This window comes from Phocoena sinus, chromosome X (assembly GCF_008692025.1).
Source record: "Phocoena sinus isolate mPhoSin1 chromosome X, mPhoSin1.pri, whole genome shotgun sequence".
Lineage (NCBI taxonomy): Eukaryota > Metazoa > Chordata > Mammalia > Artiodactyla > Phocoenidae > Phocoena > Phocoena sinus.
This window is the reverse complement of record NC_045784.1, coordinates 61,407,069-61,425,698: the sequence shown is the minus strand read 5'-3', so window position 1 is coordinate 61,425,698 and position 18,630 is coordinate 61,407,069. Positions and strand designations below refer to the sequence as shown.

At 50.0% G+C, this 18,630-nt stretch overlaps 2 protein-coding genes across 2 annotated transcripts; one reads left to right on the top strand and one right to left on the bottom strand.

The window, feature by feature from the left end:
• The first annotated feature begins 2,611 nt into the window (after positions 1 to 2,611).
• CXCR3 (C-X-C motif chemokine receptor 3) lies at positions 2,612 to 5,517 on the top strand. Its single transcript, XM_032619726.1, has 2 exons — positions 2,612 to 2,748; positions 3,975 to 5,517. Exons 1-2 carry the CDS (start codon positions 2,737 to 2,739, stop codon positions 5,061 to 5,063), a joined length of 1,101 nt encoding a protein of 366 aa, XP_032475617.1. The 5' UTR covers positions 2,612 to 2,736; the 3' UTR covers positions 5,064 to 5,517.
• A 1,931-nt stretch (positions 5,518 to 7,448) lies between these two features.
• On the bottom strand, positions 7,449 to 17,810 carry GCNA (germ cell nuclear acidic peptidase). Its single transcript, XM_032618915.1, has 7 exons — positions 17,792 to 17,810; positions 16,247 to 16,609; positions 15,021 to 15,096; positions 11,047 to 11,191; positions 9,693 to 9,831; positions 8,487 to 8,691; positions 7,449 to 8,177 (listed from the first exon to the last, which is right to left on the bottom strand). Exons 1-7 carry the CDS (start codon positions 17,808 to 17,810, stop codon positions 7,928 to 7,930), a joined length of 1,197 nt encoding a protein of 398 aa, XP_032474806.1. The 3' UTR covers positions 7,449 to 7,927.
• Positions 17,811 to 18,630: the final 820 nt, after the last annotated feature.

Sequence of the window (18,630 nt, the reverse complement as noted above, 5' to 3'; positions counted from 1 at the left end):
GCCAGAGGATTCGGCCAGGACTGGCCAAACCCTCCCAGCTAAGGCATGGCAGCCTTCCCGAAGGATCCGTCCTCCAGCCACGTCCACAGGGCAGCACACTCCGTCCCAGGGCTCCCCTGACATGGAAGGGCTCCCAGGGACTCTGGGTTTGTGGCCAGTATCCCTCACACTCAGCATTCTCAGATATGCTTCTACTAAGGGCTGAGCCCTGTGTGGAGACCTCACAGCCCTGGTCATCTCAGATGACCTGTTTTACAAATTTATTTATTTTTGGCTGCGTTGGGTCTTCGTTGCTGCGCGCGGGCTTTCTCTAGTTGCGGCAAGCGGGGTCTACTCTTCGTTGCGGTGTGCAGGCTTCTCGTTGCAGTGGCTTCTCTTGTCGCGAAGCATGGACTCTAGGCACACGGGCTTCAGTAGTTGCGGTGCGTGGGCTCAGTACTCGTGGCTCACGGGCTTAGTTGCTCTGCGGCATGTGGGATCTTCCCGGACCAGGGCTCGAACCACTGGTGGCGCAGTGGTTGAGAATCTGCCTGCCAATGCAGGGGATTCTCAACTACTGTGCCACCAGGGAAGCCCTCAGATCATCTTATAACACCCCTGCTGAGACCAGCTCAAAAACGGTTATGTCATAGGTCCAAGGTCACACATCTCGAACAGGGTGGAGTCAGGGATGGAGCCAGACAAATTCAGCATTTTTCCCATTCTTCCCACTGCATCATGGCCACACCGGGAGCAGCGGGAACAGTCCGCCCCACAGCCCAGGCTGGCCTCTCAGGATATGGCCCAGTGCAGAAAGGAAAGCTCTCTGCTCCTTTCCAACACTCTTAGCTGACCTCCTCTCATTTCTCCTTTCCAGCAACCCAGGAAGGTGGGGATCTTGGTCCCCATGTGGCAAATGAGGAGACTTGGACACACGAAGGAGACCGGAGGTCCCTAAACTTAGAAATTTCACATGTATCTGGAGGACCCACACTGGGTTGTCAACTCCTGCTAACACAAGATGCTACTGTCACCAACATTTCATAAAGAGAAGATCCTTTTAATACCAAAAAGGGGATAAAGGCCATAACTGCAGAATACAAGAACCTCCTTTAAGTTGAACAAATAGAGCTTTTCGTTTTCCTCCTTTCTCTCACATGTAGAAGCCCAGTGAATGGAAACTCTTCATGGACCAGCATCGGAAGCTGTGCTCCTGGCTCCCACCTGTCTTCCTCCACCTGCAGGCAAGTCACCTGCCAAGTCCTACCTATCCTAACTGCTGTGGCTTCTGGAATCCTCCCAGGCCCCTCCACTTGTGCTGCTCCTGACCTCCTCCAAGCCCTTAGTTCCCTCTGGCCTGGATTCTGCAGGTGACAAACTGCTTAGAGCAAGGACAGTCACATCTTCTGGCCACAGGAGGCGGGGAAGGACCTCGCTGCCTCACAAGTGTGTGTTTTGTCCATTAAGTTTGAGCTGAATTCGAGACCCAAGCCTGGAGGCTCAGGTGACGCATTCTGGCTGAAAACTGGACCCCAATGCCATAGCCTCAGTCTGTCTCTCTCTGTCTCTCTCTCTCTCTCTCTCTCTGCTTTTCACCTATGAGGAGAGAGGGAAACTGCTTGGGAGAGGCAAGGGGCTGCCTTTTCCCTCTGATAATGAGAGCAGGGCAACAGGGAGATCCCCATGTAGTCTTCCCCAACCCTATTCCCCTTCTCCTCACTCCAGAAGCAACTGCTCTCATGGATGTGTGGTGTGTCCAGTCCCTACTTTAAACTTCTAGGACAAATAGCTGTATCCAAAACAACACGGTATTGTTTTGTGTGTGTGGCTTTTCTAATTTACCTAAGTGGTGTCGAACTATACACAGTATTCCCTAACTTGCCTCTTCCACCATCGGTCATTGGCTCTTCTAGATGTGTCCATGTTAAAATATATAGCTTTTAGTTCATTTGTTTTTAACTGTGTGAATATATCATTGTTTATCCATTCGAAAGCAACCGAAGGCAGTGTGAGGAGTGGTAAAAGGAGAGTCAGACAGCTGTGGGTTCAATCGTAGCACCTACCCTTGCTTGTTATGTCTGGCGAAGGCCTTTCCCCTTTCTGGATTAGCCATGGGGATGCCGCCCACCCCCCCCCCCCCACCGCCCCTACAAGGGATTTGTGTGGTTGGAATGAGGCAGTGTCAGAGGAAACGCCTAAAGCAACACCCAGCACACAGCAAGTTCATTACTAGCAGTTCCCTTTCCTTGCCCCAGTTGCTTAGCAGGGAGGGGCAATAGTAAAGGACTAGAATTAGTGCGATGGATTGCTTTCAAATATTTTCATTTTTTAAGAAGGTTCATCTCCTCTATAGAGTTAACACGTTTAGCTATCCAGTCCACAATCGTGCGAGAGCAACTCCAGCCCAGGACGGATGAGCAGCAGTTCTTACCCCTGCCCTTGCCAGCTGCCCTGCTTCTCCTTCAGACCTCTCCCCTCAAAGCACCTGCCCCTGCCCTTCCCTCGGCCCCAGGCTTTCTGGTCCCAGGCTTGTGTTCAACTCCCAGAGCAGCTTCGCCGGGCCAGCGGGATGTTGGGGTAGGCACCCCGTGGCCTTGGGTCTAGGGAGTTCTGGTATAGATCACCCCTTGGAAGAGGCTGCTGCCAAGAACCGCGTGAAACCCTGACTTCCTCTGTGTAGCGCAGGTTCCCGACCACAAGCACCAAAGCAGAGGGGCAGGCAGCACACGGCCAGGCAGCCAGAGTACCAGCCCAGCCATGGTCCCCGAGGTAAGTGCCGCTGTCCAGCCAGGCCAGACCACAGCTCCAAGTGGAGAGCCTAGGACACTAGGGGAACGTCAGGACTGGCCCACAAGCCAGGGCCACCAGAGGGTTGGGTGAATAGGTAGAGAATGCAGGGGTTGTGTAGAAGGAGCACTCTGGACCGGGAACTGGGAAACCACCTTGGCCACTGACTTGTGAATGACCACAGGCGAGACCCCTCCCCTTTCTGGCTTTGGTGCCTCATCCGCGAAACGCATGAGGTTGAGGCTCACCCCTCACGGTCCCCAAGGCTCCCTTCAGCTCTGACTTGGAACTTTGATCTTCCATGCCGGACTGAATTGGCCCCTGGGAGGCCCTCAGCTATGGAGTGGTTTGCAGGGGAAGGGGGTAAGGAATGTTTCTAATAGAGCTTGCTGGGCAAGTCCCCGGCGGGTGGCAGGCTTCAGTGTAGGGGAGGGGAAGGACAGGGGCAGAAAGCATGTGTTTGGGGGCTGCAGTGATTTGTAGAGGGGCCCCATGGGGTGGGGGGCAGGAAGTTGGAGTCCCCAGACAAGGGCTGAGGGAAGAGGAGGGCCAGTGACTGGGAGAGGGGACGGCGGATAGGCGCCAGGGGACCAAGGTGGTGGAACTAGGCATGGCCAGGACACTGAGGACCATAAGCCATGAAGGAAGGGCAAGCAGAGAGAAGAGGGGGCCGGGAGGGCTCTGGGCACAAGATGGAAGCTCTCCCTCCAGTCCACAGTCCCTGGGCCGATGGGATGACTCAGAAGGGAGAGAGAGAAGCAGCCTTCGAGAAGGGAAGTTACCAGCCCAGCACCCAGGCCGGGCACCGGGAGCTCAGAGGGCGTGGTTTCAGAGGAAAGGCAGGACAGTTTACAGGGTACAGCCCGGGCCTCCGGGCCTGCCTTACAGAGGAGTTGCTTCGAGAAAGCCTCCTCAGACTAAATCTTGAAGGAGTGATGTTTTTTAATTGAAGTGTAGTTGATTTACAATGTTTCAGGTGTACAGCAAAGTGATTCAGTTATGCTTACATATATATCTATTCTTTTTCAGATTCTTTTCCATTATAGATAACCTACAAGATATTGAATATAGTTCCCTGTGCCCTACCGTAGGCCCTTGCTGTTTATCTATTTTACATGTCATAGTGTGTATCTGTTAATCTCAAATTCCTAATCGAAGGAGTGACTTTTAAGGCCTTCACAGGCTCTGTGCCCTCCCTCCCTCCACAGATGAGTGAACGCCAAGAGTTCCAAGCCTCGGAGCTTGCCTTCCTCCTGGAAAACTCTTCCTATGACTACGGAGAAAACGAGAGTGACTCCTGCTGCGCCTCCCCACCCTGCCCGCAGGACTTCAGCCTCAACTTCGACCGGGCCTTCCTGCCCGTCCTCTACAGCCTCCTCTTCATGATGGGGCTGCTGGGCAATGGCGCCGTGGCGGCCGTGCTGCTGAGCCAGCGGGCGGTCCTGAGCAGCACCGACACCTTCCTGCTGCACTTGGCCGTGGCTGACGCATTGCTGGTGCTGACGCTCCCGCTCTGGGCGGTGGACGCAGCCGTCGAGTGGGTCTTCGGCTCTGGCCTCTGCAAAGTGGCGGGTGCCCTCTTCAACATCAACTTCTACGCAGGGGCCCTCCTGCTGGCCTGCATCAGCTTCGATAGGTACCTGAGCATCGTGCACGCCACCCAGCTCTACCGCCGGGGTCCCCCGACCCGCGTGGCCATCACCTGTGTGGCGGTCTGGGGGCTCTGTCTGCTCTTTGCACTCCCGGACTTCATCTTCCTGTCCGCCCACCACGACAAGCGCCTCAACGCCACCCACTGCCAGTACAGCTTCCCGCAGGTGGGCCGCACGGCCCTGCGCATTCTGCAGCTGGTCGCTGGTTTCCTGCTGCCGCTGCTGGTCATGGCCTATTGCTATGCCCGCATCCTGGCTGTGCTGCTGGTCTCCAGGGGCCAGCGGCGGCTCAGAGCCATGAGGCTGGTGGTGGTGGTGGTGGTGGCCTTTGCCCTCTGCTGGACCCCCTACCACCTGGTGGTGCTGGTGGACACCCTCATGGACCTGGGGGCCGTGGCCCGCAACTGTGGCCGAGAAAGCAGTGTGGACGTGGCCAAGTCGGTCACATCGGGCATGGGCTACATGCACTGCTGCCTCAACCCTCTGCTCTATGCCTTTGTGGGTGTCAAGTTCCGAGAGCGGATGTGGATGCTACTCATGCGCCTGGGCTGCCCCAACCAGAGGGGCCACCAGCGGCAGCCTCCGGCTTCCCGCCGGGATTCATCCTGGTCTGAGACCACAGAGGCCTCCTACTCAGGCTTGTAAGGCTTGGGATGGGGGATCCCCCTTTCCCACGCAGCCCGACTCCCCCATTCCAGGCTCCTCCCTCGCTCACTCCCCAGACACACACTCCTTGGAGTCCCCGATGGCCCTGGTACTGCTGGGTCTCCCAGGGAGCCACCCTCCTGGCTCTGGGGGCTGCCCCATCACTGCTCCTTAGCTGCGCAGCCCCCATCCCGCCGCTTCAGAGGTGGCTGCCTTCAGGCCCTTCTTACCTTGGCCGCTCGGAACCCCACCACCCTCCTAATTCAGTAACTAGGCCTCAACCTTCCCCGTATGCAGGGAGCATGAGGCAAACAGCATAACGGCAGCGGCCTTGGCCGGGCCTCCTGTTCCGCAGTGACTATGGCTGTGGTTCCCGAGACCTCTGTGTTTGCTCACTTTGATTTTTATGTCTAAAACTCTGCTTCAAACTTTTCAATAAACAAGCTAATCAGGACCCAGGGTGTGTTAGCGCATCATTGCAGCCAGCCCTGCCCAGGCTCTGGGGATGCACTTCCTGCTTCTCCTTGTCTGGCCCTGGGTCTGTGCCAAACAATGCTGCCTCTGTCTCTGTCTCCCCTCCTCTCTGCCCTCCTGGGCACACCTGTCCCTCACAGGGAAGCACCCAGGGACATGGGTGCAGGGTAGGCAGTTAGCCAACCCGCCGGCTAGACACTGTCTAGGCATAATTTGGGGAAAGGGCCTTCAGACATAAGTAAGACATAGTCCCTGCACTACAGAAGCTTAGGCCAGCAAGGAAAATGTATAGGTGACAATACCAAGCAGTCTATGCCACGAGGCAAATGTGCAGCACATGTTCAGAGCACTGCGGCTGGAGCCATTTGGGAAGCCTTCTTGAAGACAGAGAAATGAGTAAGAACTTAAGGGGCAAGTAGTATTTCCAAGGGCAAAGAGAAGGAAAGATGGTATTTCCAGGCAGATGGGAGGGCAGCAGCAAAGGCGGGAAGGCTGGAAACAGCAATGCTTATTGGAGGAATGATAACTGGTCCCAACTGGCTAGAATTAAGGGTTCAGGTAGAGAAAGGGTGTGAAAGACTGAAAGTTAGTTTGGGATCAGGTGAGGGTATCATAGGTTACAAGGCTGTAGTGGTCATTCATGTTAGAGGTGACGCAGGCTCTTACTAAAGAGATACAAGTGGGACTGGAAAAAAAGGAGATCGGACGACTTGGCAGTCATTAGCACATAGGCCACCTGGAGGCATGTGTGGGCTGCAGGGAGCATCTTCCCATGGCTATAGCTGGGGTGGAAGTGAGTGGGGGAAGTGACCAGGGCTACTGAGGTAAGGCAGAGGGCTGGACCCTCCCTTTGCAGGGGTGGAACCACTGCATTGTCAGTTCTCCCTAATGAAGTCAGCAATGGGCCATGATCCAGTTTCACAGGCCAGCTGGGCTTTGCTAAGATTGCAGATGTGGCTGGAGGTGGGACTGCAGAAGAGGGACCCAAGGATTTAGCTGCGGGAGCGCGTACCACCCTGTGTACATACCCGATCCCATCTATATCTGTGCTTAGGCTTCAGTTTGTGGCCACTGAAAGAACACTCTCAGCATCCGCAAAATGAAGGAAGGATGGAAGGCAGATGACAGAATCACACATCCTGCCTATAAAAAAGTATCAGTGATGCTAGACTAGTAAAGATGTTTGAGGCAGGCTGAATAACAAGTCCCCAAATGTCCACACTCTAATCCCTAGAACTTGTGAATATGTTAATACGTTACCTCACATGGCAAAAGGGAATTGAGGCTGCTAATCAGCTGACTTTAAAATAAGATTTTCCTGGATTATCTGGGTGAGCCCAGTGTTATCACAAGGGTCCTTGAAAGTGAAAGAGGGAGGCAGAAGGGGAGATGATAGTCAGAGAAAAGAGATGTCACTGGCTTTGAAGATGGAGGAAGGGGGCCACAAACCAAGGAATGCAAGCAGCCCCTAGAAGGTGGAAAGAGAAGGAAATTGATTCCCCCGCCCAGGGCCTCCAGAGAGGAATGCGGCCCTGCCCACTCCTTGATTTTAGACTTACGAGGTCTGCGCCAGACTTCTGACCTCCCGAGCTGTAAGATAATACATTTGTGTTGTTTTAAGTCACTAAGCTTGTGGTAATCTGCTTTGGCAGACTGTTTTGGCAGAAACAGAAAACAAATACAACGCTGATTCCAGTCTATATCCCAGACAGCTCCCAAAAGTGGGGAGGTTGTTGAAGTGCTTATGGGCAGTCACAAAAATCCAAGAGAAACCCTAAACGGAGGCTGTTCTTCCAGACACATCCTGGAGAGCTTGAGAGGTCCGGGGTCTTAGACAAAGACCCAAGGGTTTGTTCTGCTCTGGACATGGGTTGTCAATGAACAGACTTTGCTAACAAGTGAGCTGCAGAAAACATTTGTTTATTTTTATTTTATGAACAGTTACATTGTTCAGGTGGCTTCATACAATGTCAAGAGCAGCTAAACTCATGAAACATGTCTGTATTTCACTTCCAGGTAGGTGTAACAGGTTACATCTGACAGCAGCTCTGGTTTTGAAGTACTGTCTTTAAAACTTGTTCTCTTCTCAGCATGCCTCATTCTCTCAACGTGCCACTCTCCAGACATCATTTCTCTTTTGCATTTTGCTCTACATGTTAAAACTACAGCATCTAAATAAGACCCAAGGTAGATCCAAAGTGCTTTTGGGTTATCAGCACAAAATGGTTAGCAACAGAACTCTTAGTGAAGAACAAACAACATTAACAACAGGAAGCTTTTAAAGAAGGATTTAAATTCTAATATTCATAACTTCACAGCATCGAAGATATCTTTCTAAAACTCCTTAGCAATAGATGATTCACCTCACACAAATACATTCTCAGATAACCTCAACGAACCTGGCTTTGTTTTTTGGCAGTAAAATCCTTGCTCAGCTTTCTCATCACATCCCCATGACCTATCCCTGCCGTCTCCTTCCTGACTATTCTGTAATTCTCCTGCACATACTTGGCAAAAGGTCTCACGTGGGGCTCAATGGGGGTGCCATCTTTACGAGTTAATGGCAGAAGGACCAGAGAGCCCCGGCACCTGGCACAGATGAAGCGCTCGGTGTTCAATGATCTGCTGTAGCGGCCGACCCTAAGGAGGAAAGAAACACCACACAGCAAACGAATCAGTCACTGTACCTCCGCATCTTCTCAGAGTTGCTGCCCCTGAGCCCACAGCCAGACTTCTTCTGTGGGATCTCAGTAAGTGGGGCACCAGGCAGTGGCCGTGGTCAGGCTGGCTCAAAGAAGGAGAGAATGGACAAAGAAGACATGGAAAGGAGTAGAGAAGTTTTACTCCTCAAGTCAGATAGCCATGTACTTCCTGATAAAACCACTGAAGACTACGTGGAGGCCATAGTAAAAACGTTAAGTGGACAAAGTCTGAGGAGAAGGGTCTTACCTGAATTTGCACTGAGTACACTCATAATGAATCCTGTAGTTAATCTTGTAGTTATGGCAACGGGTGACCTTGGGCAGCTCCGGGTGCACCATATTCAATTTTCGGGCATAATACTTCCATGCATCACCATGAGAATCACGGATGCCATCGAGCAGCCAGGAGGCTGCGTGGCATATCTCATGGATCAAAGTATCCCGGAGTCGGTCTTAGAAGAGGAATGAAAAGAAATCATGAGGCTTAAACCGATTCCCTTCTGGTCTGTTACCCAACCACCCCTAGACTCTCCACCCCACCAGACACATAAGCGTATGTGGGCAGGCAGGAGTGTTATCGCCCCAGGATTCTGAAGGTGAAATTTCTACCGAATTCAACCCGATTTTATTAATGGCAGAGAGCGTCAGCGGAGCAAGTGTTTTTGGAAAAGCTCCAATGTGCTCTTTTTGTGGGACACTGCTAGAAATACATCCAGCTGAAACCCGGTCGCCGCCCTCCAGGAGCATAAAGTGGGGTTTGGTCAGGAGAAGCTCCGTGGAGAAGCTGGGATCTGAGCTGGGCCCTTAACAATTGACTAGATCGGCAAAATTATCAAGGTCTTTCTAGGTGTGGTAGAGAAGGTGAGCCAAGGTTGGGGTCAGGAAAGCATGTGGTCCATTTTGAAAGCCAGCGGGAAGAAAGCCTGGCTGGAGCACAGGTGGAGTAGTGAGAGACAAGACTGGCCACATGGAGGGGGGCAAAGTACGATGGCCTCGAAAGCCACACTCGAGGCACTGGCAAGCCCAAGGTTTCCTAGCAAGAAACTGCATGGAGCAGGGAGAAAAGTGAGGTGATGAGGGTCCATAGCTAGGCAGAGGCAAAGACAGAGAAGGAATGATAATAGGAGAGTCATTATGAACATCCGGTGATTGGCTAGATATAGGGGACCTCGAACCTCAGTTACTGGGAGGATGGAGATGCTGCTGCTGGCAGTGGGGAGCTGCAGAGAGAAAGTTAGGCCCGGTAGAAATATGGACGAACTGGATTCTTGGTGGTGGTGAGACATCCAATAATAATGTCCTCTAAGCAACACAGAGTAGGCCTGTCCACCCAGGAGTGACAGGGAAAGCTGTGACACAGGCGGCCAGAGAACACCAGCACCCAAGAGTAACCTCCCAGTCGCCATATCGGATGTTAAGTGCAGCAGGGGAGCTGCCCGGCTCCTGCCATCACCTGCAGAATCGCAGACTTTCTGAGAAATCTCAATCTTAGCATAACGCTCCCTCTTCGGGTATCGAATCTCGCCAGTGGTGCATAAACCAGCAGTTCTCAGCATCTTTTTATTCCAGCCGATGTCAATTTTCTCCGGCATCTGAGAACAAAAAGCAAACAAGAGCGAATCAGAAGGCGGTTCTAAGCAGACCAGAAAATATCAACTCAAGAGTTTTGCAACTCTAACATTCTGGGGAGAATAAAACCTAAGCTGAAGCCCACGTAAAGATGAGACTGTTGCAAGCACGTGAATGCAGGCTCTGTGCTCCCCTGTATGGAGACAAAAGTCGGGGGCAGCCAAGGAGAGAAGGACACTTCTGCTGGGCTAGGAGATGGAGCCCGCGCATGAGAGCCATGAGGCAAAACTAAAACTGCAACTCAGAACACTTAAGGTTCCACTCATCAGAGTTATCTGATGTAACACCACTGTCATCAGGAAGGGCACCAAAGGCTGGGGAACCTTTAGAAAGATCTAAGAACTTTCCCTGCAGGAAGTTTTGTCACCAGAGTCAATAAAGTCTGGAAAACCTCATGACCGCAGGTCTCTGTGCCTCCAAATTCTCTCCGATCCAGTCCACACCACAGGCCACTGACAGAACAACTTCTTTCAGCAGGCACTCCACATCCCATCCATCCCTGGGCAGTTACATCCCATCCCTGGGCAGTGGTGCCTACTGATTTCAATTTAAGTTCCTCCAACCCGACTCCCAAGGCCCTCCATTAACCAGCCCTACGCTAGTTAATGTGTACTGCTCACTATGTCATAGGCCCTGTTCTAGGCACTTCAGGGGCATTCACCTATCCAGGCCTAACGGTAATTCTGTGAAGTAGTAGGTGGTAGGGACTAGGGTACTAGGACTGCCCCTGTTTTACAGATGAGCAAACAGGGGCTCAGTAACTTGCCTAAGGTCCCACAGCTCTTTCCTAGTATCCTTCAACACGAACCCTCTCTTCCAGATAGTCAAGCCTCAACACTTGCCCTCTCCCCCACCACTGTTGTTCTCTCCCCTTACCATCCTTCAAGACCCAGAAGAAGTCTCACTCCCTCCAGGCAATCCTATTTCCCAACCGCTCAGGCTCTCGGTGACTTCTCCCTCTGCTGATCACCTGTGGTAGTAACAGTCTGGACCATATACTGTAACCCACAAAACATTCTGTGTCTTTCATGTATGCATGTCTCAACTCCCCTCCCCATCTAAACTGACACTCCTCAAGGGCAGGAAATATACAATTAGTACATCTGCACACCTTCCAGCTCCCAAGAGAGCTGGGCATACAGCAGGTGCTCAGTAAGTGCTTATTTCATCGAGTCTACCTTTTTATCAAAGACAGAGCTGTTACACAGAGCGTAGATTCTCTGAACCAGTTCATCCTTATTTTGCTTGAAATTCTTTCCAGAATACTGCTTTAAGTTCTCAATGTCACGCAAGAAACACCCAGGTATTTTGCACTCAGAATGCCTGCAAAGGTAAATTCAACTGAGTTTTGTAGAGGGAAAGAAATCAGTAGAAGAAATGCATACATACAGGTCATGTCAAGAGAGACTTAGAGAAGACTTGCTGGTCCCTCTTCCTTCCAGCTCCTGCTACAAGGGCATCTCCTATAAGATTCCATTCATAGCCTTTTTCTCGTCACTCCCCGCACACTGTCAGAGACGTGAAGCCCATGGTTCCAACCTCAACAGGGGTGATCCCACATCTGGATCTGCAGTCTCCACCTCTCTCCTAAGATCTGCGTTTACAACTGCACAGTGCAAATTTCCAACTTACTAACCGGAGTATGTCTCCTGCTAAATGTGTTTAATTGTTCAACTTCTGTTCTAACAGGCTAAAAACCTCAGAGACTTTTTAAATTCATTTTTCTCCCTCACCCCATATTCAACTAGGCACAAAGGCAGACCACTGTCTCCTTCACATCATCTCTTCCAGCCAGCCCCTCCTTTCCACCCTGCTGTCACCATTCTAGGTCAAGTTCCTGTCCCCCCCTCTATGCCTTGCTACTACAGCATCCCGCTGTGTTCCTCACCTCCAGGCTCTTTTTCTTCTAATCCAACCACACACACACACCTCTCTCCAGATTAATTTTCCTAGGCCATGTTCCAATGTTGTCCCTCCCTGGCTTTTCACTGACTGTCTGGCCTAACATTCAAGGCCCAGGTCAACCTGGTTCCAACCTCTGTTTCCAGCTATCATTTCTACTCTGGCCAAACTGGGCAACTTAAATGTTCCCTGGACATGAACCGATTTGTCCATGGCCTAGAATGGCCACACCTCCACCTCTACTGAGACCCACCCTCTGTGGAGCACTTCATCATTTGCTAAGAACTTCCTTTTGCATCATCGTATTTAATCCTCACGACCACCCTCCAAAGAAGCTACTACTATTCTTACCATCTCCACTTTGCACATGACTAAACTTAAGTTCAGAGGTTAAATGACTTACCCAAATTTCACAGACACTGAATCTTTTGACCCAAATCTCACGGTATTTCCATTAGACCACTATTGCTGCCCCATCTTTCAAGGCCTAATTCAAATGCACAAAGAATAGTGCTGAGCCCATAAAAAACTCACACATGTAATACCTATTTATTTAAACAGAAACTTTTTTTTTTAAAGAAGATGTTGGGGGTAGGAGTTTATTAATTAATTTATTTTTGGCTGTGTTGGGTCTTCCTTTCTGTGCGAGGGCTTTCTCTAGTTGTGGCGAGTGGGGGCCACTCTTCATCGCAGTGCACGGGCCTCTCACTGTCGTGGCCTCTCTTGCTGCGGAGCACAGGCTCCAGACGCGCAGGCTCAGTAGTTGTGGCTCACGGGCCTGCTGCTCCACGGCATGTGGGATCCTCCCAGACCAGGGCTTGAACCCGTGTCCCCTGCATTAGCAGGCAGATTCTCAACCACTGGACCACCAGGGAAGCCCCTAAACTGAAACATTTTTATCTTGGCTGGAACAATCCACGAGTCCAAAGAGATGAGCCCACAGAGCTGAAAAGATGATAAACCAGTAGCAAACAGAGGGAAGTGTTTCTGACCTGAACCCGAGACTGAGATTTTGCCAAGACACTCATTAACCCTTAAGTCACAAAATAAAACCCTATGAGAGTTGCCCAGGGTGGAGACAGAGGGAAAGTACCAGAGAAGATATAGGCAGCTAAAGTAACGGACTTTTGCCCCACAGTCTGATAAGGGTGACTAAATATTTCTGCCTCCAATTATTTAGTCCTGAAAGCAAATTTGCATCAGAAAAGGTGGCAGATAAAAACCTAAACCATCTGCAGACCTCAGCAGAGAGCGTGATCCCTGCGTGTGTCTATACTCACATCAAGCAGCTTGTGGCTTAGCAAGCCTTCACTTCAGTGGTAATGCTGCTTTACTGCAAACTGAGTATCTCCACATCAGAGGAACCAACAAGACCCCGGACGCATGCATCAGACACCATGACCAGCAAGCAGCCTGCACAGGAACAATGCTGAGCACAACAGGAAGCCTACAGACTGAAACAGGAAGCAGCAAGGCAACAGAGAAGAGTCCAAACAGGCCAGCCTCCTGATATGAGGCAGAGGACAATGACACAAAGGAGCAGCTTCTTCCTTCATTTGTCCCACTCTACCTAAGACACATGCCCCTTAGAGGCAAAGCAGCTTAAATATGGATCTAGGAATCCAGAGAACAAGCTCTGCTGCAAGGGGGCCCATCTAAGACATGACGCACCGAACCGAAGAGAAATGCAGAAACAGAGAGCCTCTCTGCTCAAGTCCAAGTTTCTCTGTTGCCCCTACGCCCGACACATCATTCTTCTTCTCCCCTTAAGATGCAATTATTGGACTTCCCTGGTGGTACAGTGGTTAAGAATCCGCCTGCCAATGCAGGGGACACGGGTTCAAGCCCAGGTCCAGGAAGATCCCACAGGCCGCGGAGCAACTAAGCCCGTGTGCCACTACTACTGAGCCTGCACTCTAGAGCCCGCGAGCCAAAACTACTGAAGCCCGTGTGCCTAGAGCCCGTGCTTCACAGAAAGAGAAGCCACCGCAGTGAGAAGCCCGCGCACGGCAACAAAGAGTAGCCCCCGCCCGCCGCAACTAGAGGAAGCCTGTGCGCAGCAACTAAGACCCAACACAGCCAAAAATAAATAAATAAATAAATTTCTTAAAAGGAAAACACCATATGTTTAAAAATAGATGCATTTATTGCCCCAAAATACAGGTAAAAAAAGAAACGTACAGTCCTTCAAATATATCCCTTCTTTTGTAAGATAACTCAGATGTAAGTATAAATTACTCCTGAATGCAAAGAAAAACAAAAGTATGCTCACTATATCATATTTTTAAGAGAAAAAGTGAGAAGTTCTTGGAACCTAAGTGAGAAAATGCATTTTTTTTTTGCTTCCTTTGAGCATTAACATGTCTGTGGTCTAAATGACCTGTTGTTTTCAGTATCAATATAATATCTAACATATAGCTTAATAAAGAGACTATTTATTTCACCCTAACACTTAAGCTTTAAAAATTTGCAAGAAGGAGCTTCCCTGGTGGCGCAGTGGTTGAGAGTCCACCTGCCAATGCAGGGGACACGGGTTCGTGCCCCGGTCCAGGAAGATCCCACATGCCGCGGAGCGGCTGGGCCTGTGAGCCATGGCCGCTGAGTCTGCGCGTCCAGAGCCTGTGCTCCACAACGGGAGAGGCCACAACAGTGAGAGGCCCGCGTACCGCAAAAAAAAAAAAAAAGAATAAGGGTCCATCCAGAACACTAGAAAACCCTGGAAGACAACCTTGACTGCCTCCCCCCAATTCCAATGGATGGGAACACACCTGTTCTGCCTTCTCACCATTCCCACTGCCTTTGCTTTTAGTTCAGTGCAAACTGGTGGCCATGAGGCTGCATCTGGCCTGAAAAAAAGGATCTTTAGCTACACATCATTGTTTAATCTGAGTGGAAGGACAAAGGAAACCTCAGGGGTCAGAGCTCCTGTGGCGGGGGGGGGGGGGGGGGGGGGGGGGAGGGCAAAAAGGCTCCAGTCTGCCCAGAATCGCTGAAATCTGTGCAGAGTGCCCACGCCCCGGCTCTGTTGGGGGAGGGGGAGGGAGGGCACTGAGGCTCCTCCCCCCCCTTCCTCCTCTCCTCCTCCTGCCGCTTCTGCCCTCCCCATTCAGGGAGGTAAAACTTGTGCCCCCCGCCCCAGCAGACTTCTTCATCCCCTTGAAAACCCCCACACGTGCCCAGTGGACAACTTTGCACGTGACAACTATGCAGTCAACTCCTGTGCCGTTGACCGTGAGCAGTACATACATACCCAGACTCGCATTTTTCAAATTTTGCTGCTCCGGGTTTGTTCTTTGAAGTCCCATACTTCTTTGCTCTTTTAACAACTGAAAAGAGAGTAGTTTGTTTGTACCCTGAAAACTGGTACCAACCAGCAACTCACAGAAAGGTAATCTCAGGAGGAGCCCTCACAGCCAAGCCCAGAGCAGCACATATACACTCAACGCTTCTCTCGGAAGCGGGCACCCTCCTCCGTTAGTCTGCATGAAAGATTTCACCTACGCGAGTAAGCAGAGTAAGCGGGATAGGATTCTGTCCTAGGCGCTGAGGACTATTATGAGGCTACATGAATATGCCTTTGGAGGTTAGACTGTGGGGGCGACCGAGGCACGTGCAGTACCAGGAATGGTGTGGCATAACTCACGCACTCACTCTGAGGAAAATGGCCCCCATCCTAGGTGGCACCTTCATCCAACGTGCAAGCCAAATCTTTCCCCTTTTGTCTAGCACCCATACTGCCGGTTGCTCTAGCCAGAAATTCGCGTATCAGGAGTTAGTGCCCTTCGTTCATTTATCTAAAAAACTTATTAAACGTCTAGTACGTGCCAAGTACCAGGCTAGACTCCAGGAGAGACTAAAGGATGAGTGAGAGCCCTCCCGTCAAGAGGCTCACCATCAGGACTTCCCTGGCGGTCCAGTGGTTAAGACTCTGTGCTTCCACTGCAGGGGGCACGGGTTCGATCCTTGGTCAGGGAACTAAGATTCCGTATGCCATGTGATGTGGCCAAAAAAAGAAAAGGCTCACTATCTACTGGGAGGACAGATTCAGAAACGTACTTAACACAGTTGTGTAAGTGCTTTACTAGTGACAGGGCCTAGGAACTCTGGGAACCTGGGAGGGAGGAGCACCTCGGACTTACGGCTTTCTACAGCAAGTGGCAATTGGGCTGGATCCTAAGAAAAATGGGATATCCTCAGAACAAAAAATTGCAGGGATAAAGCACTGCCAATGGATGGAACGGCAGATACTAAGACACTGGAGCATGAGGATGACACAGGTGTTCCTCGCCCTTCCCCAGAAAGAGCCTTCTCACTGGGATGGCTGCCTCCCTCGGCCACTAGAAAGCTGCTGAAACATAGCGGAGGGTTAGTAGACAGGACAAGCAGACTCGACAAGACAGACATATACGGGGGAAAGGGCACCCACTTGTGGCGCTAGCCTTAGTGGGACAGGCATACTTGGTTTGATTGGCTTACCAGGTGTCACAGGTATGTGTCTGGTTTTATTTTTCCTTTTCCTTGGTTTTGCCACCGAACGTACAGGCTCTTCATCACTTGACAACCTTCCAACTGAAATCTCTACCTCAGCCTTAGGCTCATCACTTGGTGGCTGGCAGACATTTTCCCCAGGATCCTGCTTACCAACATCATAAGATGGTTTGTGTAGGGAGATAGCAAACTCATTCTTCTTTATCTCATTTGAGGGAGTTTGGTCCTCATCACACGAATCATCTATTATCACAGGGCCCTCCAAACCATCATCATCATCATCATCAGTGATAAGTATTGGAGACTCCTGGAGTGGCTGCTCATCGGTATCAGACACTTCCAGAATCTCACCTGAAATTCAAGAGACAGAATGATGTATAAACATACTCCCTCCACCCCCACACCCCCAACTCAAGTTCAGATTATTGAGCACAAATTAAACAAGTCAGGGGCTTCCCTGGTGGCACAGCAGTTGAGAGTCCGCCTGCCGGTGCAGGGGACACGGGTTCGTGCTCCGGTCCGGGAGGATCCCACATGCCGCAGAGCGGCTGGGCCTGTGAGCCACGGCCACCGGGCCTGCGCGTCCAGAGCCTGTGCTCCGCAATGGGAGAGGCCACAGTGGTGAGAGGCCCACGTACAGGAGAAAAAAAAAAAGAATCTGCCTGCCAATGCAGGGGACACGGGTTCGAGCCCTGGCCCGGGAAGATCCCACATGCCGCGGAGCAACTAAGCCTGTGCGCCACAACTACTGAGCCTGCGCTCTAGAGCCTGCGAGCCACAACTACTGAGCCCACGTGCCACAACTACTGAAGCCTGAGCGCCTAGAGCCCGTGCTCCACAACAAGAGAAGCCACCACACTGAGAAGCCCACACGCCACAGTGAAGAGTAGCCCCCACTTGCCGCCAACTAGAGAAAGCCCGCACACAGCAACGAAGACCAAGTGCAGCCAAAAATAAATTAATTAATTAAAAAAAAAAATTAAACAAGTCAGGAACTGTGATATAATGAATCCTTGGTAAGAATCAGTTATTTAGACGATTTTACCTCTATTACTTTTTTATTTTACTGAGAACAGTGACAGATAAAATAGCAGTCCAAACCCAGAGGCAATTTTCAAATCACATTTCTCTGTAGGTGCTCAGGGGTTCCCACAGGTCCGAAACTTGTATATTTTCACTGGGCCAGAGCAAAATAAGAGAAATTAGAATAATAAAGTGGGTTTGTTTTTCTTTTTCCCCTATCAAGCTAGCTTTCTATAATTTAAAGGACTGTCCTTTATTTTGAGATTATGTCCTGACTAAACTTTTGGTGCTCTTTACCTTATGAAATTATGGTGATAGATGGTAGTTGGAGTTTATTTCCATCATTAGACAAATTAAAAATTGGCAACTCTATGTTAGTCACCAAAATTTCTTTTTTTAACTACTCCGTAAGTCCGAAGCTCTCAAAACCACTGATGTGAGAGTAAGGAGTTAAGTTCTGATGCCAGCACTGAAAGGCCTTGGGAACACTGAGACTGTCCCTGCCCTCACTGAGGATCCATCCCTTCATCTGGATACCAGGGGCAACGTGCCTAAGACTCAAGCTCTCTGCAGTCTGCTCAGGGTTCAACTTCTAGGTTTCTATGATTCTGGATGTAAAAAATATAAACCACAGCATGAGCAAGTTGTGAAAGTATCTTTATGGTGCAAAAAACTCTGTATCCTAAAATTGCAGATTTGGGATAATATATTTTGAGTCTCATCTATGATGTAAATTAATTATCAAAAAATTTCAGATATGCAATAAGGAAAGAGAAAGCAGTGGGTGTTCCTATGGTAAAAAGTCATCCTTCCTAGAAGAGTTAAAGTTTTCCCACCTGCAGCTGAAATTCTAAGCAGTAGGGACACAAATGAACTCATTTACCAAACAGAAACAGACTCACAGACCTGGAAAACAAACTTCTGTTTACCAAAGGGGAAAGGTGTTGGGGGGAGGGATAAATTAGGAGTTTGGGATTAACGTATACACACTACTATATATAAAATAGCTAAACAACAAGAACCTACTGTATAGCACAGGGAACTATATTCAATACCTTGTAATAAACTATAATGGAAAAGAACAGAAGAAAGGAATATATATATATATATATATATATATATATATATATATATATATATATGCATGTGTGTATAACTGAATCGCTTTGCTGTGAAACTAACACACCTGAAACTAACACAACATTGTAAATCAACTCTACTTCAATAAAATATAAATAAATAAAAAGTAGGGACACACTGTTTACAATCTGTAAAAAATGACTCTGTACATTGACAAAGGTTTCAAGTGAGGTTGGGAGTACGTGTTTAAGCTCCTTGGGCCTTTTTTC